Here is a 27,445-nt window from a genome sequence, read left to right as displayed (position 1 = left end):
ATATATGTTGGAACATGTATCTAGAATACACGCACACGCACACACACACATATATATACACCCTCACATACACATGTAATTTGGACCTTTATGCCTGTGGATTGCCAGAGAGACTTTGCATAGACATATAGTTCCAGATGGAAAAAGCCCTGCCAGTCCTTCCTGCTGGCAGTGCCAGCCTTGGGTCATGGGCATAATCTATTTGTTCTGTAAATCCTCACTACATCATAAATCAACTTCATAGCTAAGTACTAACTGTTCAGCACCGTAACAGGATACTGTTCGCAGGGGACAGCTGGAAACAAGAAGGCCTGTGAGTCAGGAGATACCAAAAGAGACACCATCAACTTGGCAGCTAGTCTATGAAAAGAAAGTAAGTTATACAAAAAAAGAAAGCTGAGAGTTCACTGACATAACAGAGAAGATGACATTTACAACGCACAAGTTGCCCCTAGATGCATTAAGTAAACGGGATACAGAAGGGAAATAATCTTTTCATTTTTAGAGTACCTCCTCTCAAGAACAGGTGAATCTTTTCTGTTTGAAGTTTGTTTGTCTTCTTAGTTGCACTGCTGGTGTTCATTTAGCAAGAAACCAGAGCACCCTCTGCCCTGTACTCCCTTACTCTGTCCTTCAGCAATGCCATCCCAATCCCAGACACAGCAGCACAGCAAGCGGAGTGAGGCAGTCTCTGTGATGGCATCTACCCTCATCCCAGAGCCTGACAGAATAGCACCCTTCAGAGTGCTATTCGAAAAGCACCCTGTGAGAGATTAAGAAACTCAGAAGTCCTATGTCACATGAGGTGAAGAAGTACAGCTAATGAGTTTGGTGCCAAAAGGGGAGTGTTAGAAAATATGAGGTTCAGCACTTCTGAGATTCAAATTTTTAAACAGCTTTACTTGTTTTGACTTTTCTCCTAATACGTTAGTCCTTCAGAAAACATGTTCTATGATACATTGCTGTTGCTGGTTGTATTAAATTTGTACGACACCTTAGAAAAAATGGTAAAATCAGAGCAATAGGTAACAAAAATTGAATGCTTTCCTTTGTGCTACTGGAACACTCAGGTCACTCAAGTAGCATACAATAACTGAGAATGGTTTGAAAATGAATTACTTGTTGTCCAAGAGAAACAGAAAATTTTTGGCTCCCCATATAAGCACTTTGTTGTTTGAACAGTAAACATGCAGATTAAAAAGTACTGACACCCACTATATTTTTTAACAACTGGATAGTGCAGAAATGGAGCCACAGTAGCAGAAACTCCAAGAGACTGTACTCATGAAGAGTTAGGCAGACATAAATGCAGTGAAGAGCTGTGGGAACTTGTGTGGTTTGGATTTTTGAGGGGAACATCTCCTCTACAATGTTGTTCTAAAAATGTTGGTTGGAAAGTTGTATAACAAGGTGCACAAAAAGTTGTACATGTTTATTTTCATTCAATTTGAAGTGAAACAAAATGCTTACTCACTGAATCAGAAGCTTCTGAAGAAGGAATGGGTTAAGAAAAAAACTTAGAAAAATACTGAAAGAAGATCTGAAATTGTTTCATTTGAAAAATTTAAGTGAAATTCGCCTTTTTAATTCCAAATGCATGTTAACTAAATCTATAGTGGAAAATAATGGAAGTCATCAAAATCAGCAGAAAATTATAAAAAATAATAGGCAAGAATGTATTGTAGTTGAAAGGTGGTTTTGTTTTCATTTCCCATCTCTGTATGCTCTTAGATTTTGCCCTTCATCCATTTGGAATAAGATTGCTTTTAAAATTTCAAAATGCCTCCTAGAAAAACAACCTTTATATTATCCCTTAACAACTCTTCAATGTGACTGCATAAAAGACACTGCTAAGCCAAGCTTCACAGCCAAGAAAGAACTTTGAAGAAAGGTAGGAGAGTTTTTTTCCTCCATAACCTTGCAATATAGATTATAGTTATCTTCATAAGTAAGACCCTTACTAGAAAATATTAAAAGAAACAATAAACCTGACCATGCACATGCCAGCCCAGGAGCCTCGTTTCTAAGGAATTTTCTCCTCCCTACTTTTCAGAGTTACAAAGGAATCTGTAAAATTACATGCAGTATTACACGAGGATCCTATGTAAAAGCAAAACCTTCTCTGAAGACTCAAGACATAAGAGTACAGAGCATCAACGTCATTTTCCTTCTGAGCATCAGAGGCAGGTCCAGAGGATGGATACAAACCACATTTGTCTTTCAGTCTTCTTGCACTCTGAGGGGTCTACATCTTCATGGTTCTTCTTCCAAGCTTTTTTATGCAAATAGATTGATGGGGCATGCATTCTTACATGGTTCAGAGGATGAATCTCAGTTTCAAGCTCCATCATTCTGAAGGCCACGAGCTTTCCTCCTTAATACACTCCAAAGAAAAGGAGGATACTGAGTTATCACAGAGCAACTCCAGGAACATGATTTGTGACTGCTTTTGCAGCTCAGAAAATTTCCAGCTCCTTCCATCCTCTCCTTGCAACTTCCCAGACACTCCAGGTGAAAAGCCCTTGAGGTTTCAGAATTCTGGAAGTACTGTTGCCTTTCCTCCTCCGCTGAAGCCAGCAGCCTCCATTTCCAAAGGAGCTACAGCTGATTCTTTCCTTGAGAGATGTGTCATTTGCATGGGAGAAAGGGCTGCCTATGGGCTGGGTATGCACAGAGTGGAAAAGGTATCTCCAGGGATATGCTATTAGAAAACACATGCCCATATGTATTTTCCCTGGGATGTGGACACTGACAAGAGAGCTATGAAGCAACTCATAAACAGCAACAGATGCAGATATCCCCCAATAGTGGCAGGAATGACAAATTTCAAGAGAGCCTTGCCTGCTGATGCTGTTGTGAACTTAGGGTCCAGAAGCAGGAGAAACAGCAAACAAATGCCACTGATTCAAAGAACTGCACCGCCCCTGTTATTGTTGCACTGGTCGGATCATGTCTCTAAAACAGGTGTCAGCTGCCAAAGCTATTAAGTCTTATGCTCATCTGAATTCCAGAACGGTGTAGCTTTCTTTACCTCTCTGGTTTCTATTGAAAGTGTGGAGCAGCACATATTGGGTTACCCCTGTGCCTCAACTGTTGGGTATTAGAGAAGCCACATTTGGCATTGCCATTTCTTCCAGATGTTGTCAATGTCCCATTCTGGACTTTTCAGCTGACATCCTCATTTGACAGAAAATAAGAACTAAAATACCTAATGGGGTTATTTGCCCTCAATTGCTTCATTCAAGATGAAGTAAAGCAGGCACGATGTTAAAAGGAACAGAGAAGAAATGTAAGAGAAAAGAGAAAGATCAGATAGAAATTGATTTATTCTACAAGTAAACAAAAAGTTTAGGGCACTTGAGGTGATTATACTGCTTAGAGGTTATAAAAAAAATGAAATCTCTTTGAAGTCCCTGGAAAGACCAAAATGAGAACAGTGGTGAGACATACTCAAGAAGTAGAAGGAAACAGAACTTAGGGTGGTTTCAGATCTGCCACATGTGAAAACCAGACTTGAAGCTGAGATGGTGGAGTAAAATGGTACTCGTGACTAAAAATTGCTGGAAGCCATGAGAGTTCCTCTGAACAGGATGCTAACCATTATTATTTATGTGTTTGGATGGGAAACACAGCTGTTCTTCAGAGGCGAGGCAGAAATTTGTTTTGAATCTAAAGCCTTTCACAGATACTATGCTTATCTGTGTGTTTCAAAATGTTAAATTATTTATATAAAATATTTTATATTTTTAAGGTTTTACTCTTACAAGGTAAGAGGCAGGGAAGCACCAAAATTCTCTGGCCAGGATCTGGTGCCACAGAAGTAGGAAAATGCAAAGCAGTTGGGTCTTGTCATGGCTGTGCATGTGTGGGGGGAATGTCAGTGTGGTTTGGATAAGGCTGTTACAGCACACACTGCTCTCCTTCCTAGTGACATTTTTTATGTACTTGTTCTTTTTCTTTTATATTTGTATTGCCTACTAAATGGTTGCTTTTGGCTCTGCTTTGTGTGAACCTCAGTGCAAAGAAAACAGGTCTGTTCAGAAAAGCACTTTGCAAACTGCACTGATGAGGAGTGAGTTAGTGCCTCACTAGCGTATTATGTGCCGTCCTGATCTTGGATGTGAATCCACAAATTAGGATTTCAACTCAGCCATTGCTGAGCATACAGATTTACTTTGTGAAAGATTGAAAAACAGAAAGGAGCCCTTATTTGCAACAGTAATAACACAGGAACTTTTCATAACCAGATGCAGAACTCCTGAGTTAATGAACTGGAAAGCCCATCTGCTGGTCCAAATGCCATACTTGTCTTTTTGGGATCAAAATTACTGAAATAATGATACAGCATAAGCCTTCCCTGCCTTCTCTGCCCAATCCGTGTCAGTAAAACATTCATTCAGAGATGCCTGTAAAGGGATGGACCTGGACCATACGGGAATTACCAGACTGGGTCCAGCCAAGCCCTTCCTGTCTCTGGCAGCTGCTGGCAGTGGAGGCACCAGGGATATAGCACACTTGAAGAAATCCATTCCCCACAACAAGCTGCCACTGTCTTGTCTTTCTCTTCTGGCTCTCCTGCTTCATCCACCTCCGATGCATCAGCCATGTACCTTCACTCAGCCTGTAACACAAGTGCAGCTCCCTGCAGTTCAGAAGCAGTGAAAATTAATTACAATTTCATTAATTAGAGCACTCTGAACTGCTTAGGTGTAAGTGCAGAGCCCAAGTACCTCTCTATCGCCTTTTATGAGTCACTGGCATAAACTCCTGATTATCTGCACAGCTTAGCTTGGACTTTGCCATCCCCTAGGAGTGCACTGTGCGTGCTTGGTCTCATAAATTTGGGACCTCCTCCTGTGACAAGAAACCATCCATCCATGCCGTGATGGTGCTGTTCCACAGGGTGACTGGGATTCCCTAAGACTACATTATCATCACCTTCTGAGAATTATTGTAGCAGATAGAGGAAGAATCCAGATTATCCAGGGTGAAAATACACTGTCTAGCAAGAGAAGACTTGCAAGAAGAGCCTTTGATTTCAAGTGGCAGAGACTGACTGCTAACAGTAAACCCAACGTGACTCAGAAACATGGTATCTGGATTTCTCAGAAATGTGACTGTGACATTTGAAACTGCCAAATGAAAATGACAGCGTTTAACCTGGATTTCCCTTATCATAATAGATCATGCATTTCATGCTGGAAATTTTCTGACCATTATCTGCTTCTGTGCTATTACATTTTGATGTGCCTCTGGTAATGGCTTTAAGAAAGTGTCTGGAAGAGTGCGTGTTAAAAGAGTTTTCTTACATTTAGATGCTCAGATACCATGGGATTGAGTGTAGTACAGATGAATATCCTTTTATGATATAAGATTTCTAAAATAAAACCTAAGAATATTAGGAAAGACCTTTGTGTACCTAAATTAAAGTCAGAAAAGTATTTTCTGTTCTTTGACTAAAGGAGTCAAGCTCCTTCTAATCTGCATCAGTAAAGCGTGCAGCACATCCACTTTTACAGCACTCACTTTTGGCTAGAATGAAATAGCTTTGTGACACACAGCTGCAGTTTATGTCATCTTCCTGGATTAAAGGGGTAGAGGGAGTTACAGGGAACGTGGGACTGTGATTTTCTGAGAGAGACAGTAAGGGCTGTGCAATGAGCCTCCCTCCTGCTTGCTGGTTCTGAAAGCCGAGCTGCAGCGAGGAGAGCCAAGTATTTGCCAAATACGAAATTACTGGGCTCATTTGTCTTCCATCTTCTACTCCTGTGACATGCTTATTCCTTCCTTCATTTTGGAAAATGACCTTGTGACCCTTGCTTCCAGCATCCATTCTGCTTCCAGAGCAGCTGCACAGAGAGCAGTGAAAAATCTGCTCCCTGCTATTACAGGGTAAAAGCACTATGAGGGGAAAAAGCATGGGGTGTCCTTGCAGCAGGAGGCAGCTCCTGCTGCAACCTTGCAGCTTGCCATCTAGGAGAGGAGTGGACTTTATCTAGCCATGATTAATGCCTGCCCTGTGAGTGTGCCTGCCCTGTCTTCTTTTTAAAGCCTGTGACTTAGATTATAATTGTAAAATGGCTTTTCTGGCCCTCTCCCAGATCTGTGGCTCCAGAGGCCAACATCAGAATGTGCTAAATAATTTGGATTGGAGACCCTTTGGTTGCAATTATGGTTAATGCAATTGCAGCCACCTACAGTGGATTGTCTGGGAAATGAAAATGGTTGGGTTTATAACAGAAAGCACGCGAGGAGGAGGCACAGTGCTGTTCTGAAAGTGGTTAAAAGCAGAGGAGAGGAGCAGTTAGCTGGCCTGTTTCAGTGTGCCTGTGAATCCTTACACATGCATAGCAGGGGGTGTTAAAAATTTAACAGAATTACTGCTGGGGATGTATCACAGCCTACATACTCCATAAGAACTTACCTCAGTTTAAGTTCAGACATGGATTAATTTAAGCAAACAGCTTGTTGGCTTTATCTGAAAAAGCACGTTTACATCTTTCTAAGACTCAGATTTCTTTCAACTTTGGATTTCATAAACTACTTTTGGTTAAGACAGCTAAGCCAGGCTGAGCTCAGTGCCACGAGTTTTCTGGGGGAGCTTCACAGTTAGACTTGTCATTTGCCTGCTTCTCACTTAGGGTTTCTTTTTTCACTGTCATTAATAAGATCTGGACACCTTACATCATGTTCTGACATGAACTGGGTGAGACTGAGGTGTTATGCTGGCAGAAAGCAGATCTCAGGCAGAAGAGGAACTGGGCCTTTTGAAAATCCTGGGTTTATCTCCATATATAAGGAAATTTGTAATTATTTCCCTTCCTGTTCACCTGCCAGGTTGTGCTACTGCATCACATACTTTGTTACTTAGGCTAGTGGGGAGGTCCATGCAGGGGTGACAAAAGCATCTCCCCAATGTCCTCATTCTTCTATTCAGCTTTAGAATCAAAGAATCATAGAATCATTAAGGTTGGAAAATATCTCTAAGATCACCAAGTCCAACTGTCAACGTAGCATCACCACTGTGTTCACCACTAAACCATGTCCGCAAGTGCCATATTCACATATTTTTTGGGTACTTTCAGGGATGGTGACTCCACCACTTCCCTGGGCAGCCTGTTCCAATGACTGACAACCCCTTTGGTGAAGAAATTTTTCCTAACAACCAATCTAAACCTCTTCTGGCATAACTTGAGGCCATTTAATCTCATCCTGTCACTTGCTACCTGGGAGAAGAGACTGACGCTCACCTCATTACAACCTTCTTTCAGGTAGTTGTAGAGAGCAGTAAGGTCTCCCCTCAGCCTCCTTTTCTCCAGGCTAACTCCAGCCCCTTCAGCCATTCCTCCTAACTCTTGTGCTCCAGCCCCTTTACCAGCTTTGTTGCCCTTCTCTGGGCACAGCCGTCCCTTGGCAGATACTGTGGGCCCACAGCCCTCCTCCACAATGTGCTAAACAGCAGCTGCAGAAGTCAGCAATCTCCAGTTAAATGAAAAAGAGCAGATTTTAGCAGATATGTGCCTCAACCTTGACGGAAGATTCTGTAGCACAGGTGCTGTGTTTGTTTCCCTGCTGAAAAAGCACCTAGAGCAAGCTGGTGCAAGTCAGGATTTGCTGGATGCTAATTTCGTACAAATATTAAGCAATAAGGATACTTACATGGCTGTGTGCAAGGAAAATGAGACAAAGGCTTAGATAATGGAGATTTAATATAGCATGCACATTAGGAGAGGAAGGGAATTAGAAGTCAATAAATAGAGAACAAAAATATATGAATGAACTGTTCAGCGAGGAAAATGTGTATGGGTTTGAGTTAAGCCACAGAGCCTCGAGCCATGAGCCTGTGAGAAAAAGTAATACAAAGATTAAGGCTAAGTCTCCTTATTGCTCATGGCATCTGAAGAATGTGTAAGATGACGGATGCATTAATTAGCTCACTGCATCCCAGTAGCTGAAATAGTTGGCAGGTGGGCTGAGCCATAAACTAAAATAATCCCAGCATGTGAGAGAGGCTGAGAAGGCAGCTTTAAGATTATATGTCAGCTGCCCAACACGAAAACATGGAATAATATCTTGAAAGTACATAGTGAAAAAACAATCTATCTAATAATACTTACTCTTTGAGTTTGATATTAATTTTTATTGCTATGCTTGTTCAGTAAAAATATATTCAACCTTCTCTCTTCATGATCAGCAGCACATGTAACATACATGAATACACAAAGTTTAGGGTACACAGTCAATGCATTCTTAAAAGAGAGTTTTCCCTAATTATGGAGTATAATTTATGAAATAACAAATAAACTATTATTTTGCTAACTCCCCATATCCATCTTTACTCATGTTCACTGCCAGAATGGGGTAATTTTGTTTTCTGTGAGGCTGATATTGAAACTTAAGAGTATACACAGAGATCTCTGAAAATTGAGAGATGGCTCACCATCACATTTAATGTATACGTAAATCATCCTAGAAACTAATTCGACAAATGATTTAGTGTTAATGAGATGGACTACATTTCTCATCAACGTAACACAAAAAAAATTTGACAAATAATCCACAGACAGCACAAATGAGCAAACTGCAGGAAATTACTGGATTACTCCACTTTCACACTGAAATCCTAGGAGGATCATACCAAATTAAAAACATAAATTCATATTCAGGTATCTAATGCACCAACTTTTCCAGTGGGCTGAAGACTGTCACCACCCACAGATTTCAGAAGGAATTATGGGTGATCAAATTTGCATCTTAAAATAGATGTAGGAAGGTTAAGCACAGTGTCTCTTGCACAGGGCATCAGCCATGGTGGGATTCCAGTCCAGGAGAGAGTAGAAAAACCTTTTTGAAGGGGTGTTTTGCCTTTTGGAAGTAGGAACAGTTTCTGTGTATGGCTGTGGAGGAAGAAGCATGTACCAAAATCTGAGGGTGTTTCTTAAATTTTCATGGATGGAGAATCAAGATGTCTGTTGAGGGCATTAATTTTATACTGAACATGAGTGGGATGGAAAGCAGTGTATAAATAAAGGTGAGAGTTTATCCCGCAGCCCAGTCCCTCCACACAGCTGGGGCTCTGCCAGGGGTGAGGGGGGGGCTGGTGCTAAGCCAGTCAGGGCACCCTGTGCTGCAGCCACCAGGCTTGTGGTTAAGTGAGTGCTGGGTGAGCTTTGTTCCCCTCTTGGGGCTTCAGTTCTTCTCATAGGCAGGGAGGAAGGGATTTTTGGAGCAGCACGAAGCAGTGCTTTGCAGACAGACAGATGCTTGAGAATGAGCAGCCTCCTTCCTGCTGTGAGAAGGCAGGTGTCAGCTCCCTCAGAAAACAAACTGGGGTCTGATCCTGGAGTCTGTGCTGTCCTATCAAGACCCACAAAGTAAGATACATGTTTTGCAAGGGGATTCTTCCTCCCCAGTCAAAGGCATGACCCCATATTTTACCCTAGAGCTAGAAAGCACAAAATCTGTGGCTTCATTTTCCTTTCTTTTTCAATAATTTGCAGTATACAGGAGAGCTACTGATCTGCAGAACATTGTATGAAGACTGTCAAAAGCAAAACAGCCTGTTACCCCTCTGGCATGCCACTGTTCTTGAAGGACAAAGTGGCTCAGCATGTGTATTCAAATGGTGCATATATATACACACACACACATATATATGAAAACCACCATAAGGAGACATTTCCAACAGCTTTCACTACTGGTTCACCACTCCTTCCAACTGAATCATTACAGTTTCACCAGTCTTCAGTAAGAATAGAGAATCCAGCAGCAGAACCTCAAAAATGCTACCCAAGATATGCTGACACCTCACCGAGTCTCAGCAACAGTCATTCAGAGTCACAGTGCCCTGTGATACCCCTATCTGTCATCCCCCTCTCCTCCTCTCCCCAAGGTACACATCACAAAATCTGGCTTGTTTTACTGTAAATGTGCACTGGGGGATCTGTTAAATTTGGCTCTGTCAATACTGCACCTACACAACTAGAATAAAGAGCTTCAGTGTTTGAACTCAGCCCTTTCTCAAAACTTAACGTTCTGTGATGAAATTGAGAGCGAGGGAGGTTACTCAATAAGCTGAAGCCCTTGAGAGACAGAAAAATGTACTGAACAGTAGCTCATATTGTTACTAATTTTAGTGGCATGTCTGAAGTTCCTTTTGTATTGTTTCCTATGAAAAGTGACAACAGTAATGTGGTTTCAGCTTCTGAGGTGAAACTATTTGTTCAGAAACCTGGCAGAGGTGATGCCTGTTTTGCTACCCTACTGTCTTCTGGATCCCTAGCAGTAAGGGTGCTGCTCCTCTGTCAGGGCTCTGTTACGGCAGGGAAGGGATCTGAAGCACCTCACTAACGCAGGTGGGCAAAGCACCTCTGAGATGCGCAGGGCTCTAGGTGGCTGGGGACACCAGCTTAGTTATCTCCTAGGGTTGCTGGCTACTTTCCCAGGGCTGGAAAGTGAGTCAGCTCTGCCATGGCCACGTTTGGGCTACCCAGGAGGTACAGCCTGCTGAAATCTCACTACAACACCAAGAAATTACGAGCTGAAGATCTATAGGGCAAGCTGGACATGGGGGAGGCTATTTTGCTGAAGGGATTCCAAAGCAGGAATGGCAGCTCCTCTGTTCATGCAGAAAGAACAGTGGCATGCACTGGCAGAAAGCAGGTGAACCTGGCATCTAGCTGGAGAAGTTATCCATCTCATTGTAAATCACCCACGCTTGTTCACTGTGCTTGGCTAGAACGAGCAGTTCCAGTCACTTGTGAGCATGGGAGAGGCATGAGATATGTTCTGAAGACTGTAGAACAGCTATTAGGAATCACTCAGGCCTACTGAGGACATCAGCATGATTTGTACCAAGTCTAATGGAAAAATCAACTAATTCATTCTTGGAGAAGCATAAGATGACAAAGTTGCATCAACAAATCTTGTCTGGTCAGTGCTGTTTGCATCTTAATTGCCAGAAAAAGAGAGAGCACCTGACCATGGCGGTGGTTATAAACCCAGTCCCTGTGGAGGAGGGTTTGACCAGGCAAGCATACACTTAAACCAGGACATGTCTTTCAGTTTTCTGCATTTTGCCAAGCACAGAGGGACTGTGTTCAAAGGCTTAGGTGAGCTGAGTATGTGCTAAGGAGCTTATCTACAGGAGTAGGTTAGATCAGCCATGATAAACCTACTTAAGACGGGCTCGCATCTCACCTGCTCCTCCCAGTTGGTCCCCACCATATCTTTGGCCTGTTTGTGTTTGTGAGGATGGATTTACTCAGGCTTTACCTCTGAGAGAGAAGAGAGGCTCCTGAGGAGGGAGAAGTGTCTGCTGGAAACCACACATAGATGTTTATGGCTGTTTGCAGGACAGGGCATAGGTCTCAGTCTATTTGTGGCTCTGACCCTTTGACAAGCTTTGCTCCACAGGAAGGAGTGCCACTCAGCATCACTGGAAATCAGTACTGGCACTCCTAAACCTTAGTAATTAGTCAAATTAATTATTAAAGATACAGAAAATAACACTAGCAAGGAATCGGCAGGGTTTCCTGATTACTTTCTTTCAATTTGGTTCATAAATGTTGCTGGGGAGCTGGGAGCCAATTTCAGGTGACTTCCACTAGTTCAGATTCTCATCTTCACCCACTTCAGAGCTGTGCCAACATGAGATATTTTTGGTTTGAAAAGAGTGTAAATGAACTGAGAGTTTGGCTCACTGGTGAGGATTGGATAACATGATGACAGAAGGGCTTTATAAACACTTATTATTCAAAATCTCTTCTGCAAACGTGAATACGCCTAGGCAATTATCTTGCTTTAGCCACAGATGGGCAATTTTGATGCAATTATTATGCACCTTCAGTACTACAAAGCTTTCAGTGCTATTCCTTTTGAAAATATCTGAATTAAACAGAATGACAAAACTAATGAACTATTGCATCCTTTTCCTGTCAGCTGCACAACATCTAGTAGATGCCATCAGCATGCTTCACACAGAGGAGCTGCGTGGTCATGGCTGTTAGCCCAAAGGCATGCAAAAGCTGAGCTTTTTGCTGAAGGCAAACCCATCTGTAGCCTTCAGTAGCTGAGTTACTACAGGAAGGATAATTTGTCATTGCACACTCAGACCATGACATTAGATTGATACCAAGACTATATTTGTCATCTGTCTCTCAAATATCCCTAGTGACATATTTCTACGTGTGCCTAAAATCTGTGGTTTTTCACTGTTCTACACTAGAGAAAGGCTTTTTGAGACTCCAGATACCACCAGCATAATAGTGGAAGGTGTCTGAAGACACACTGACAAAGAGAACAGGATTTTTTTAGCACAATTGCTATGGAGGAAACACACTTGTCTCCAGTTTCTCGAAACCACTTGTCTCTGGTTTCTTGCAGCAAACATATCCGGAAAGCCAGCTGCTTTTTGTTGATTTTTTTTTTTTAAATCCTTAAAACAAAACAAACCTCAAGAAACATAAAGCAGCAGACAACAGTTTGCAACTTACCAGCCAAAAGTAAGGTCCACAATTAACTATACATAAAACTGGCATGATTTTCAAGAGGAATGTCCTCATTATGATTCCTGCTTACCTGAAAATAAAGCCAATTCTCTGCTCGCTTTTGAAAAGACCCTAAGAAGCTTTCTTTAGCAGTTTTGCAAATTTTATTTGTACATTCATTCTTGTTAAGAAACAAATCTGTTAACACATGAAATAACTGCTGCTGGTATGATTAAATCTTCCCTAGGTTGTTCTGAGTGACTTATCTGGACTCCTGTAACTTGGATGGCTGCTGAGCCAAACCAAGCCCTGGTGTATCCCAGGTAAGAACCTGCAGCCATCCACAGGACTCAATACATGAGCAATACTATGGTAAGCACATTCTCCACTGAAATCATATAGGAATTATTGATTCAGCTTAGCTTGCAGAAGAGCTACAAGAACTATCATTCATGTGACCGTTAATTTCAGTGGAGCTCATGCACCCTGCTTCACCACATTTTGCCCACCATCTCTGATGTCCAAGCATGCACTAACCACTCCTTCAGGCTCTTGTTTTTTTCAGTCTCCTGACAGCTCAGTTGCACACTAATAGGAACTACCTCCCCCGTTTCAAACACCTCACTCATTCTGCTTGATGCCACTCAGTTCTTTCTTCACTTTCCCTTATCCATACATGGTTTAGTTGACCTTTGAAATATCCCCCTACGGTTATCCCTCTTACGTGATCAAGAGTACAACTCTACCAAAAAATCCATGTGGAACGTGGCAAGGCAGAAAGTTATGGCATTATAGGAACTATCTGGAACTACAGAAGAGCATAGTTTCATAAATTGTCTGAAAAAATCTATGAAATCAATAGAGCTCTTTGTTAAATGCTTTAAGACTCTCAAAGGGTTGGCCTTAATTGCTAAAAATTTAATGATCAAGGGCATGTCTGCATGTATGTTAACAGAAGGCAGCTGATCGTGTGGCTGTATGTCACTGTATCCTCTTCTGGCACACTATTTTTCAACATTATGTTTTCCTACTTCAGTTCTCCAGAATCAAAAGTCACTTTTTAAAAACGAATGTGGAGGAGTAGGGTGAATTTCAGTCTGATCAAAGCTTGAGCTTCTCTCTGCCAGATGAAATACATCTAAATAGCTGTTAACTTGATATTTTTAATATTCACTGAACCAGACCCTTCTCTAATAGAAATTAGGAAGAAATTATTTACTGTGAGGATAGTGAAGCACTGGAACAGGTTTCCCAGAGAAGCTGCGGATGCTCCATCCCTGGAAGTGTTCAAGGCCAGGATGGATGGGGCTTTGAGCAACCTGGTCTAGTGGAAGGTGTCCTGGCCCATGGCAGGGAAGTTGGAACTAGATGATCTTTAACATCCCTGCCATTCTACAATGAAATCAGCATGTTGCCATGGGGCTCAATGGAGCTGTTCGAGATAGGGTCAAGTGCTGCCTGGACCCATCACATCTGATATAGAGAACTTAATGAAATACTGAAAATGCTAGGTGCAAATTTGTTTGATTATTAAAAATAAGTTAAGCCCTCATTATAGTGGCTTAATACCATTTAGTTTTAAATTTCAAGGTTAATAAAAAATAAATCAACATATCCTTGCCTGAGGACAGAAAAATATTTAAGGTGGCTCTTGCAAAAAGGGGCAAACAGAAGCAGAACAGGTACCATTCATGGCAATACATTCTGGTACATGTAATTTTAGGGTCTCCTAGAGACAGCACATTAAAAGATGCAATGAAGCACACATAAATTTAATAATAGTTATGTCTCATTCAGTGTCTGCAGATCACCAACCATTAGCAAAATAACAAAGCAGATATGATGTGGCTCTGCACTGAGCAGGTTGGACTAGAGCTCCCTCCCCACATCCCCGGCAGTGAGAATTACTCCATTATTCTATGACCTGATGTTCAGGGTATCATGGTGAGATGGTCTAACAAGAGCACCATTTTTTAGATGGCGAAAATATCAGAGAGCATTACAAAGCTTAGTTTCATTTTTCTTCCAGGTAGTACTAAAGCGTACTGAAAACAGAGGTGAAATTCTTGATATTTTCTAGTGGGCTAGTGAATAGGAGACTTCTTCAGAGCAGAATTATCTTTTTGTACTTGGAAATCTATATGTACTTCAGCTGAAAGCATAATAAGCCAGACTAGTGAAGAAAGCTGTAGTTTCAGCTAGAAAAAGCAGGATACAATTTTCAAGTGGCCTGGATGGCCTCTACAATAGATACAGTGAAGAGCATTAAGCTAAAAACCCCCAGTATTTCGGTGAAGCAAAACATTTTTTTAGATGCAACGCAAGGGCAAATGTCAAATGACATAGCAGAACAGAGTCCTTCTCTAGCGAATGAACCTAGACTCATACCATCCAGGGTGCCTCATCTCAGCAATGTACTACATGAAGGTTAATACTACTCTGTCAATGAAAGGGCATTCATGGTGACTTGAGACCCCTGGGGTTTAACTTTTGTGATTGTTGAAAGAGATGAGGGGATGCCATCTTTCATATAAGGCTCCCAGAGGTCCACTCCCTCTGCAGGAATCTGAATGTTTTGCTGCGGCAGTGGAAGTTTTTTGAAGACACGAAGGACACATTGGAGCAGTGAAATGAGCAGCTTCAGTAAATGACTAAACAGGTCCCCAGCCCCAAAGAGAAGGAACACAATTTATAAATTAACAAACCACAACCCCAGCTCTAGGTAGGGAAGCGCTCACTTGGGAGATTCAAGGAACAGGAAGCAGATGAGGCAGCCACAGTAGACTTAGACAAGAGACCCAAATGATATGGCAATGACCAAAAGGTCATAAAGTAAACAAGGCTCTTTCATTTAAACTTGCTGAGTTGTAGTCCTGACCTGAGGGACTGACAAACAAACCAACAGGTGGCTTGTTTCTTTTCCACAGTTAGGCTGAAGAGAAGCAGTCTTCACTAATTGCCATCCAAAGCAGGCAAACAACGTAACAAAACTAGATTTTACTTGCCTTCCCCATTTTGGATCGGATTCTCTGGCAAGAAGCTACTATTTGGAAAGGTGTTCTAGCATTAGAAAACACAGAAATGGTTGTACATGAGTGTGTGAGTACATATATGAACCAGTCTGCCCATCAGCTCATACTTCAACATTATTTCCCTCCAACCCCTTCCCGCATGAACGTTCACAGGCAACATTATGTAGCTGCTTGACAGAATTTTTCAATTTATGATGCTCTGTTCATATATCTATGTTGCTGCCATCCTTCACCTTTATCTGTTTCTTCCTTTTTACCAGTTACAGCTTTGTCTAACAAGCAAAGGCGGCCAGCTCCTGGAGACCTGGACTAAACAAGATCCTCAGCCAGGTACGTGTGCATTTATACGAAGCTGCCTTTTCACACAAACACAAACAATCCTGGGAAATCTGGACACAATCCATAACCACTAGGCAGCTGGACAAAAGGGTTTTTTCCACTTCTGTAGTACTGCCAGCCTCCAACACTTCTCTCTATATCATCTGTCTTTATTGAGAGCTGTTAATTATAGCTACACAGTCTGTTGCCACACATGCACTTTCCTTTTTTAAAGCAGCTTTAAAGGTAGATGCCTTCAAGATATTTTGACACAGATCTGGGCTGGGAAAAAAAAAAAAAGCAGAATTCCTTCTTTTCTGGGTTTTTTTTGGTTGTTTTTGTTGCTGTTGTAAACACCATGGAGAATCTGTCCAGGACAGTTCCTATTCAATGAGTTTGTGCACTAGGAGTCACTTCGTATGGTGACCAAGGTAAAATACATTTCGCAAAAAGACCATCTGTGAGATCTTCTTCCATGTTATGTTGATTGGGAAAAAAAGCAAATCCTCAGCTTTCACCTTCTTTCTCTATGCAGTAAACATGATCATACACTCTTTTCCCTGCCCTTTTTTTCCTTTACCAGCCATAAAATGCAGCTACTTTTCTGTTTGTGTGCGCAGGTCATGCCTGGAAGCAGTAAAGGAAGGAGGTGACCAAGGTCCCATCAGCCTGGCTTGCTTTTGTTCCATGGTCGCAGTCAGCGCAGAGACATCAGATCAGCACAGGTGGATTTGCTCTTGAGGTCTCCTGAGAAAAGCCCTAGCAATATGGAAGTTGGCAGCTTGCTTTACTAACCAGAGGCATTGTTAACGAAATGCAGTTTAACTACTGACCAGAGATCATTCAGTGCTGCAAGACATCATATTTTTTTCCAAGCAAAAACCATTACATAAATACATTGTTTCATATCACATGCCCTGTCCGCAGGTAGCAAGAACAATTACTTCTCTTTCTAGTCCTTGCCTCAAGCACTGTTACCTCGTAGGAGGCAGATAATGTAATTATTTTAGAGCATCTGTTCAAGCCACAGCAGAGAAGACAAAAGTAATGGAACAACAAGACAAAAATTACAGGACACCACTTAATTCAATCATCCTTGGAATGATTTTGCAAACCAGTCTGAAGATTAAAGAACATGGGTTTCTCCTGATCAGGAAGTATCCAATTTTTATTCTCAATTAACATTTCACAAAAGTCTAAAAGCCCAGAAGAGGTGATTCTCAAGAGATGAAGGATCTTACAGGACACGAATGTTAAGAGCTGTCCAGAACATCATGGCCTGAAAAATAAATGCAAACTCCAAGTATAAACTGAGGCTAAATTAGAAAGGACTGATTTCCTAAAGAAGGACCCATGACCATTTTCTCACAAAAGCTAAGACTAAAGCTCTCAGAAACATTGCTAGCTACCTTAATAGAAGGAATTAGCAAACTAGTCAAACAGAATTTTAAAGGAAATCTCTTCAAGTTATTTCCAGGAGATGTAAAAGCTGGGGTAGGTTTAGAAAGGGAGGTAAGCATATAAATGCCACCTTTACGTTTCTGAGCCCACCATACAGGCTTATAATTGTGAAAGCTACCTCCAGAGAAGTTAGGACTTAGGCATTAATTTTGTGGCTTTCTGCCAGCCACTCACATCATGAGTCTAATGTAGGAACCAAGCTCCCATACTATCCATTTGAGGGAGAGAAAAACTACCTCCTCCACCACAGTCCAGGAGCAGTTTTTTAGGCTTTTCAATGGAAGACATCAAGAGGAGGAGCATCTCAGTTCTAGTTACGTGCCAGACTCTGAGAAGGTGGAGGGCACCCAACAATAGTGAGTTTGACCAAGAGCTTTTCTCTTTCCCCTCACTCTTTCCTGCTGTTTACCTTACATGCCTCACATTTGTGTTTCTGCTGTAGATGTTTGCTCTCCCCATGCATTCTGGGGGGAAATCAGGCATCCAGCTTCAAGCCAGCAGTGCTGGAATATCCAGTATGACACTGAGAAGCTAGCTGTGCCGCATTTCCTCCCTAATCTAGCCCCTGGTACTGTCTTCAGGGTGTAGAGGAGACTGATGTGAACAGGAGGCTACTCTAGAAAAACTCTGGATCTGTTATTTTCTCAAGAACAGGCAGCCCGTAGAGCATATTTTTGACAGCTGGCTGAGAAATTTTTGTTTTTCAGGAGACTTTATGAGCAAGAAACCATGATATTAATCTTTAATCACCTAAGAAAACAAGTCTCCCCAAGGAAGCTGCTGAAATGATGACATGCAATCATCTGGCAATTGTGCAGCAAGGCTGTATTATGGCAAGTCAGCAGTGAAAAGCCACCTTCAGAACTCTTGTGGGGTAGCAATACACCTATCCCACATCCCATGAGGACACACTTTCCTTTTCAAAAGGAAAGAAACAGCAGCTACCACAGGTTTCATCAGGAAGAGAGAACTACTTCACTTGAGAAACAGAACTTGACAACAGCATCACCCTGAGCTCTGTGGCTTGGGGTTCAGTTGAGCTAAGCTCAAATGGATGCTCCATGACAGATGTCCACCAGCACTGCCACTACCAAAAGCACCACACTGTTCCAGCAGAAGGTTTCACTAATGCTACTACTTGCTAACTGTACAATTTGACCTTGTCTTCAGCTAGAACCCCTGGAAGAAATGAGCAGATTCACCGAAAGCAGTCTGAAAGGTGATACAGTGGTCTATCAAAAACACAACACCATCAGCAGCTTGGACAACTGTGGGAGAGATAGAGATGACTACGAATACCATAAACCTCTTGCACGATAGCCACATCTTCTTTTAATTAATCGCTTTGATACCAAGCACCAAGGTAAGTCCTGACAGATTGCTGCAAAGATCAAACTGATTCAATCTGGAGTTACTCCTAACTCTTATCTGTCTAACTCGGGTAAGAATTTCAATGGTTCATTTTGTTCTTTAGTTGGTTTTCCTAATTATTATTTTTATTTTCCCCAAGAAGTGAATGTGAACTTGAGTTGTAAAGTGATTTTATTTTGAGGAACACAAAGTAAATAGGTATTATTTTAAGAATAATGTACTGAATTAGACAATTACAGTTTATAAACTGAAGTTTTTTGAAAGAAAACATGCTTCATTAGGTGACATTTGGTAAAAACACTTGCACTTGTCATGTCTTAATGCCTCCGTAGCTTATTTATGAGTCTCTTAATGCTGTTTGCTCTGGTGGTGAAGCTCCCATCTAAGCAGTAATACAAATCAGTAGGATGCCAAAAGTTAACCACACTGCAACATTTCAATGCTGCTGGGTAAGAGACACTCATGAACACAAAACAAGGAAAATCAAGAGTAAATACACATCCAGTCACACCAAATCAGGCTCTGACCTTCCTTCCCCTTAGAGTTTCATTGTGGCCAGGGCATTGGTCACCAGCGCTGCGTGGCGGGGTTCTCTGCCTGCTGCAGAAGAGGAGGGCAGTACCCATGGTGCAGTGAGTTGCATGTTCACATGAGTCAGGACTCAACTTGAATTACTAGGCGTGCTGGGCTAGTGTCTCGTCTCTTCCATAGTAGGAGAAACGCATGTGAAACACATTTAGAAACTGCCTCACATTCTCCAGGACCTCAAGTGAAGCTATGACACTGCAACTTTGTGGCCACTGAAGAGCCGAATCTTGATTCTGAGCCCATATGCATATAAATCAAAAGTGACTCTTGTGAACTCAATGAGCTGGTGAATCAGAGTGATTACTACATTAGTCCTCTACCATTGTTGCGCCAGTATTTTTGTTCAGGTTCAAGGGCATAACAATACTTTGGTGGTACTTGCAATTTTTTCTTTATTTTCAAAGAAAAAACTTCAAATTCTTAAGAATTAGTGGCAGCTAATTTGGGGGAAGTACAGAGACAAAACTATGATTCAGTGAAAAAGAACATTCTAAAATATATTCAAACATAGTTGCAGACCAGAGCAGGTATGTGTGATGATTCATTCACCCAACACATTAGGTGCATTCAAGGTTTGAGAAGACATTTAGTTCTAGCTTCTGGTGTTTTCTTTAGTCCTAATGCTTTATGAAATAAAAGCAAGATCTAAATGATAAACAAATAAATAAATAACCATGCAAACCATTCCTGAAAGTCCTGTCCTTTCCTTCTCAAAAAATCATTTGGTTAAGACCATGCCATCAAAATAAACAGGCTTTCTGAGGTATTCTCCCTCTAAAATGTGAATGCATCCCTCTGTTATTCCCCCAGCTGGCACACACAGGGTCAGTCTTTATAAAAGGTGTGTTTTGTCCTGCCTAAAGATATGGAAAGCTAAGCAATATCTTACAGAGGTTTTAATTTAATCTTTCATGTAGCCAGGGTGTTTTAAGCCCTAGTGCTTTTAATTTATGTTACCTCATAAATTAATAATGCAGGTATGATGAAGGATAGCACATCAGATTAAATGTGTCATTTTATAAAGCAGTTTGGAAGCAAAAACTATGAAGTACTCTTAAATGATCCATTAGGTGCATAAATCATTGCATGTGCTATTTCTGGACTGGACAATGGTTGAAATGAATAATAATTTAGTTATAATAATTTTATTTTAAGCTAGTGAGCTGAACCTGGCATGCTCTTCTGTGGCCTGCCAGAGCTCTTTTACCACTCCTGCACATGCAGCTCCGTGCCACAGGGCATGACATCCTTGGTAGCAAACATTGGAGAAGTTCTTCCTGAGCTGTCTACACTTAGGCACAACTCTGGCATTTGATGGAGATGCACAGCGAGCCTAGAGCAGTTTGTATGTGAATGCACGAGTTCTGGTTTGCTTTGAAGAGTGATTCTCTCCCCATGTTGTGGACACAACTGATAGTCTACTTCAGCTTAAACAGAAAGCTCCTTACCATGCAATATGAGTCAATCATAAATCCTTAATAAATACTTTGCTTGTGGCCTAATACTCAAAATCTTATAAAGAAACTGAATAAACCTGCTCTTGCATTCAATGTACCACTATAAAATTTTGGTTGCAAATTTACTACTATTTTACGTAAGAGGGGAAAAAAAAAATCTGTGTAGTTTGAAACTGGTTCATGTCCATGACAGGTATGTTTGTCCCTGAGACTACAAAACATAAAAATTCATGCATTTACAGCATAGCATACATACTGGTATGATACAACAGAAATTTAAAAACCATAATAAACCGTATAATCTATTCACTGTTGCTACATTTTATGATCCCCCTTCTGTATATTTTTCCTAGTGGTTGCTGTTCTTTACATGCCCTGTAACTGTACAGGGAGGTATCCCAAAGCACACCTGCTGGGTCCGGTGTCCTGAGGAAGGAGCAGTGTGAAGGCACTGCCTGTGCCACACGGAGGGGAGGTTGAGCTGCCCAGCCCTGCTGAGGAGGAGGTGGCTGCGCAGGTGTCCTTGGGGAGCTTTGCGGCCAAAAATCACCAGGTGCCTGTGGATTTTAGCAACCTGTGTAGGCAAGCTCTGAGAATCTCTTCCTTTACTGCTTCACTGCTAAGGTGAATTAGATATCATATTTCCACCATCTCCCACTACCAACTTTTCATTTATCTCATTTAAATTCCTGCCAGAGAGCTCAGATAATATATAAAATGTAGATGGAAGCGAAGGATAAAAACAGCAGAAAGTGATTATGCCAGTTTCTTTACAGCTCCAGGTCAGAATTGTCTTCTTTTAACTATCCAGAAGTCCATGAAATGTCTACCTAACGTGTCCAACCACACCTGGAGCGCAAGCTTTCCTGAAGCTGGTGCTGCATCATATAGAGCTGCAAAGTCTCTGTATATGTCTTTCTATATTTGCAAACATAATATGCAAAAAGGAGGAATAATCAAGAGGAAAGACTGGAACTCAACGCTTGGGTTTTCTGATGTGCATGCATCTCAGCTGTAATGGAGAAAGCAGATGAATTCTTTTCACTGTAACTCTTAGTACAGCACCACTGAAAGGTCTCAGTGTAGACAGTGGACATGCTGAGGCAGACACTATGAAAACATATGGTAAGGGGCAGTCCTCCCTCCTCCCTAAAGGACTTTCTCATCCAAAAGAACAGAGAGTACAAGAAAATCAGAGGTCTGCAGTGACTTGCTCCAAACCATGGAACAAATCTGCAGCAAAGCTAGGAACCACAGCCATATCTCCAAATGCACAAGTCTACCCTGACACCCAGAAAAAACTGTAAGTTAACCTATTCAATCTGCTGGTCAGATACACAAATGCACATTCTTTACTAAGTCTGGGCAAGCTTACTGCTGATGATGTTCCCCTGCATCCCAAATAGGCTGCAGGGCTTGCACCTGCTCTTCAACTCAGCCATCATTTAATTAAATGGAAGACATAAAACTACCAACCATATCAATTTACTGCAGGAAGAAAGAGTATAATGCTCTGGTTTTAACCCCAGGGATCTGGCAAACCACAACCACTCACCCCAGAATTCAGCGGTATTTAAACCATTATCTGAGAGCAGCTGGGAAGAAAAATACTTAAAAACAAAGAAACAAAAGGTAGTTGCTTTTGGGCTAGATTTTGTTACTGTTTTCAGATTAAACTGTAGCTTTCTGTAACCTTCATACTCCTCTCATCTCTGAAGGAAGCAACTTTGCTGTGGAGTAAACAACAAATACAGCCTGAAGACTAAAGTACAGGAAACAGGGCATCTTATAAAGATGCCTTTAAAACTTCTAGATACTGCTCTAGAATCTGCAGTGGATGGTGATATCCTTTACCTGCAGCCCCAAATTATTTAGAAGATGAAGAAACTTTAATGATGGCTGAGCAGCAAAATTTCAGCATTTATGATCTTAACCCTCCTCATCTGAGGTAGAGCATTTCCTGAGTAGCCTGGTAGATTCTTCCTGCAGTAAGTTTCCACCTTGCTGTTGCGCAGCTGGGAGCTGAGAAATGTGTACTTCTTACTGTTTACTTTTCTGAGCTACTTCATTAAAAGGCTATGAGCCCCACTGTGTAACAGAAGGGGAAAACGTTGTTCACATCCTTCCACGTATCGGGGAAGCTCTCTGACATGGGACATCTTGATGGCTGAGTCATTCCATCTGTCCCAGACACCTCTCAGGCCAAAATGAGCTGAGCTGAGCTGAGCTGAGCTGAGCTGAGGGAGTGCTCACTGAGAGGCAGTCCTTCATGCAGCCAGAGCATCCTCAGCTCCTCACAGTGGATGGGCACTCAGGGCTTTCCATGAGTGCCTCAGGCTTTTTGGGTTTGGCTTGCTATAAAGACAAGGTGTGCTGAAGACAAAGTGCTGCCTTTGGTTATGACTGTGCTTCCTCCCGGAAATAAACACAACAGCTCAAGTTTAACTGGGATCAGAGCTTGGCCTTTGATGTCAGGGGCATAGTGCCAGGAAAATACTGCAGCACTTTTCAGTCAGCTATTCAAGGTCCTGCTCTAGTCCCAAGTTTGGAAAAAAAAAGCTTACTTAGCTTATTCAGAGGCTGCCACAGAAGTTAGCTGTGGGTAGGGGAAGGAGATATTAATAAAAAAAATTATGTTTGCAGAGGTTTAGAACAGAAAACTCTTGAAAAATAATTGCAGAAAATGTGGACTTTCATTACATGATTTCTATGTGTTGGAAATAAATCTGGATTTCTCACTGTTGGAGTGAAATCATATTAGGAATTATAACATAGCACCTAGCATAGGACACACAATAAACTCAGTCCATCCTTTAACAAACCTGGAGAGGAAAGCAAACACAAGTGCAATTTAACTGACTGATTTGAACAAAACGTCTGCTAAATGTAGAGCAGCATGCAAGAGCCACAGGATTAAAACCAAAAGTTTCCATACCTGTATCTTTGCTTTGGAGACTGCTTTTCAGCTGACTTAAAAACATGTCCAAGATAATACAAAGGAAAGAATAAAAAGTTCCAGTTTGTTGCAAACCATGTTAGAGTAAAGGGTGCATCGAATTTCTTAAAGGTCAATTTTGCTAGCTGGGTTGAACCTGACCAAGAGGAGCAGACACCCAGGACCACGGCCACGCCCCAGAAAATCTTCTTGAGTTGTGTCACAGAGCACTTCCAGCAACAGCGATTCACCCTTCCACCGCCTTCCGCCCCAGCTTGCATCTGTGCTTCAGCTGGGGCTGGAGACTCCCGGGAGCGCTCATCCCCTGGGGAGAAGAAAACACATGGCTTACTAAGGAAATCCATCCTACATTTTAGTTTTCAAATCTTAGGCCCTTCTCAAGTCACGTGGAGCTTTATGAGCAAAAGAACCCACCAGATCCTGCCACAAAATGTCCTTTGTTTTTAGATCATTGCAAAGCCTCTGGTTCAACTGAGGCATAATTAGAATGCAAATAACAATTATCACCTCTAGATTTAGAAGCCACTGGGTAAAATGGAACTGAAAATTACATGTTGCTTTGATGTACATAGAAAGGCTTAACACACCACTTAAACTCCTGCTGTTAGGATGTGTAAATGAATGAAAAATATGGTATTGAGTTTAATAAAGGGGATTACAACAACACTTGAAATTGTTACTGTCTTGGAAAATGTGGAAATGGGCAGTTTATGGAATGTGGTATTTCTTAAAAGGAGAGGGGGGACAATGTATTTAATCTTGAAGTTACGCACAATCACTGCAACATAAGTAGCACGATTAATACTGAATTAGATCACCAGACATTTCAGTGATACCTAGAAAAACAGGTCTCCTGACACTGTAGCCAGATGGCAACCCACAGGCTGCCCTGAAGTCTATCTCTGACCAGGCAAATCTAACATTTTTTAGCCCGAGTCCTGCACCAAATGAGACTGGACTGGAGCTTTGCCCTATTATAACTGAGCCTAGCATGCTGCTGGAAATTTTTCTCCTAAAAAAACCTTGCCCATTACATCCTTAAACGCTAATTGTTATAGCCCTGCTATAACAGGGCTATATCTACTATGAGTAGATAATGTATTCTGCTTGTGAATGAATGAGCAAAGTGAGGTTAGGTGGTTCAGTTCTCACAGAGATCAAAATGTGCTGACAGACCTCAGCAGTAGGCCACTGCCTTTAGGGCTCTCTACCTGCCTTTCTTAAATTCACCCCATTCAACACCTGCTACAATTGTCAGTCACCCAAATGCAACACTCGGCAGTTATTTCTTCTACAGGCTGACTTCAGTTTAGTTGGTCCATTCACTTGAAGGAGGATGTAACAGTAATTCATGTTGAAATCCAGGAATCTACAGCTTCAAAAGTGTCTGGAAGTCACTGCACGCATTGAAAGACGAAAACATTTACAGCCAGGACAATGAAAGACTATATTATTGCCAACATTTATATATATTCAAGGCAGACTAAGAGAGATCCACACACAAAAAAAATCCTTCCCTATCTTGGTGAGAATTAGTATTTGGAATGGAAAATCTCTTAAAACCTCTTATTTCAGGTTAACCTAAGTTTTTATTTACATGAACTAATACATTCTGAAAGAAAAGGTTTCTTTCTATGAAAAGAACTATTTAGTTATTTCTTTACAGATTAGAAATGCATGATCTGAGCTAAGAGCACCATTAGTTTGCCCAGTAAAGCAGTATTTTGTAACAGGGAAACCATGGTCTCTGTTTGACAGAGTGTACAGCACTCAAAGCATAAACATCTAGCCCTTCTGAGAGGCTTTGAGAGAGATGGGATGTTGCTGATCTCTCGACCTATTTCAGTTTTCTATAGAAGATTGTGTGGGCAGCCTCCCACATAACAGAAGATGCACCAGCAGGCCAATGAACTGTTCAAAGTTAATGTGGCCTTGTATTAAACACATAATAGAAAGGTTACAAGCTATCTGCCAAATGTGGGGCCTCTGGTGGTCTAGTGGTTAGGGTGCAGGACTCTCACCGCTGCGACCTGGGTTCGATTCCCAGCCCCCCGGGCAGATGGAGCTCGTCAGCCTTGTGTGGCAATCCATCTAAGAGAAGGTCACTCTGAACAAACCTATGTTCTGGGGACCTCACTGCCACTGTCCAAGTTTGCTTGGCCCCGGCAGATGAACCTCAGGATTAAAGGGTGGGCTCAGTTCAGCGCACGCTGTGTCTCACCTAAAAAATCCACTGCGCAGGCTCGAAGGGTTAATGACCTTTCCCAAATCTTCGCTCGCGAAGACTGGCCATTATTATTTATTATCTGCCAAATGTTAAAAGAAGCTAGAACTGAAAAAATACTGCCTGTGAACCCTTAGCTTATACAAAATAATTCTAATGCATTTTCTTAGTAATACATTTCTTGTAACTAATGCTTCTTGCCTCACTTGCTGCACAGCTAGTCAAGGTTCAGTTTACCGAACAATAGTACACTCATTTCTTTTAACCACACCGTGTAATGGGCAGCTGCCAGCACTCTCTTTGCTGTCTACCACTCAATGATCACTGAATTTTCTCCTTCTTCTCAAGATTTTCTGCTGGACATTGTCACTGCAACACCAAACACTTCACACAGTCTAACAAACTCCAGCATCCTTCCCATGGACCACCAGGATTTCTGGGCACAGAAAAAAGCGAATCCATGCAGCCAGGGTGCCAAATGAGCTTAGGAGGAGTTTGTGCCTCTGTGGCAATGCAACTGCACTCAGAGTTAACATTTCTGAAACTACTTGGAGAGGTAGGCAAAAATGTTCCTCCTTCTAGAAGACAGCCAGTGGAGTATCTGCCATGCTCGTCTTTCTGCAGTTATTCCCCTAGGAAACAGGAAACCAGGATTTAAATCACTCCTGCTGAAGACATTCGACATGAGGGAACACACCTAAAGCCACGAGGGTATATGAGATCTCAAGATGAGTAGGTGCTCTGAATCAACACTGAAGCTGTATTATTTTTTCTAAAATATAAATCAAACATGATTACTGAGACGGCAAGATACCAGTAGTCTTGGCAGTCCCTGAGAAGGGGGGAACTCACAGCTATACCGTCTGACACACCAGACACTCAGCATCCAATAATACAGTGTTGATAGACAGCCCATTGCAGACACTGTAGAGAAGATCTTCTCCCCACCAAGGGCTGAAGCCACCCGCCGTGGTCCCCCTTGTACTGTGCACATACGCAGGAGCCCAGCTGTTCATCTGGACAGCTTGCATGAATATCACTTCAAACTCTATTCCATGGCAATTATTTCCTATAGTTAAACTTCACTGATGCTTTCTCTGCTACACAGGCAAAATTACTTATCCAGTTATATTTAATTTTGTGTTAAACACATCAACAGAAACATTCATTTTCAGCAACAGACAATACTGCATGTATCACTTCTAAAGTGATCTTGTACCTCAAGGGTTAAATTTCTAGGGATGCTCATTCTTTTCATGCATTTACATGCTGGAGTGGATAAAATCTCATTCCAGACATGATGGGTGTCATGATGATAGGGGTAAAAATCACTGTCCTGGTGATTAACAGTTACAAGCAGAGACTTGTAATATCTGTCAGTGAAACTGTTATTGCGCCCTCATGATTTCTTGTGCTGCCAGAGGGCTAGATGCCAAATGGGCACAGCCTTTTCCACTAGATGTGGTACTGTCCTGAAGGATATCTGGGACACAATCTGCCCCCAAAAGCCGGATTGTCTTTGGATATGATGGACGCTACAGATGATATAC

The 27,445-nt window shown here is 41.7% G+C and overlaps 1 protein-coding gene across 2 annotated transcripts in view; it reads right to left on the bottom strand.

The window, feature by feature from the left end:
* SLC35F3 (solute carrier family 35 member F3) overlaps positions 1-27,445 on the bottom strand; it is a 172,431-nt gene that overhangs the window by 21,496 nt on the left and 123,490 nt on the right. For both annotated transcript variants that reach the window (XM_017817623.1, XM_017817624.1), the window contains one exon: positions 23,651-23,975. In XM_017817623.1, the coding sequence (XP_017673112.1) occupies positions 23,651-23,975 (325 nt within the window). The remainder of the gene's footprint in view (positions 1-23,650; positions 23,976-27,445) is intronic.

This window comes from Lepidothrix coronata, unplaced genomic scaffold, assembly GCF_001604755.1.
Source record: "Lepidothrix coronata isolate B3197 unplaced genomic scaffold, Lepidothrix_coronata-1.0 Scaffold61, whole genome shotgun sequence".
Lineage (NCBI taxonomy): Eukaryota > Metazoa > Chordata > Aves > Passeriformes > Pipridae > Lepidothrix > Lepidothrix coronata.
The sequence above is the reverse complement of the archived record's forward strand: the minus strand, read 5'-3'. Positions and strand labels throughout refer to the sequence as shown.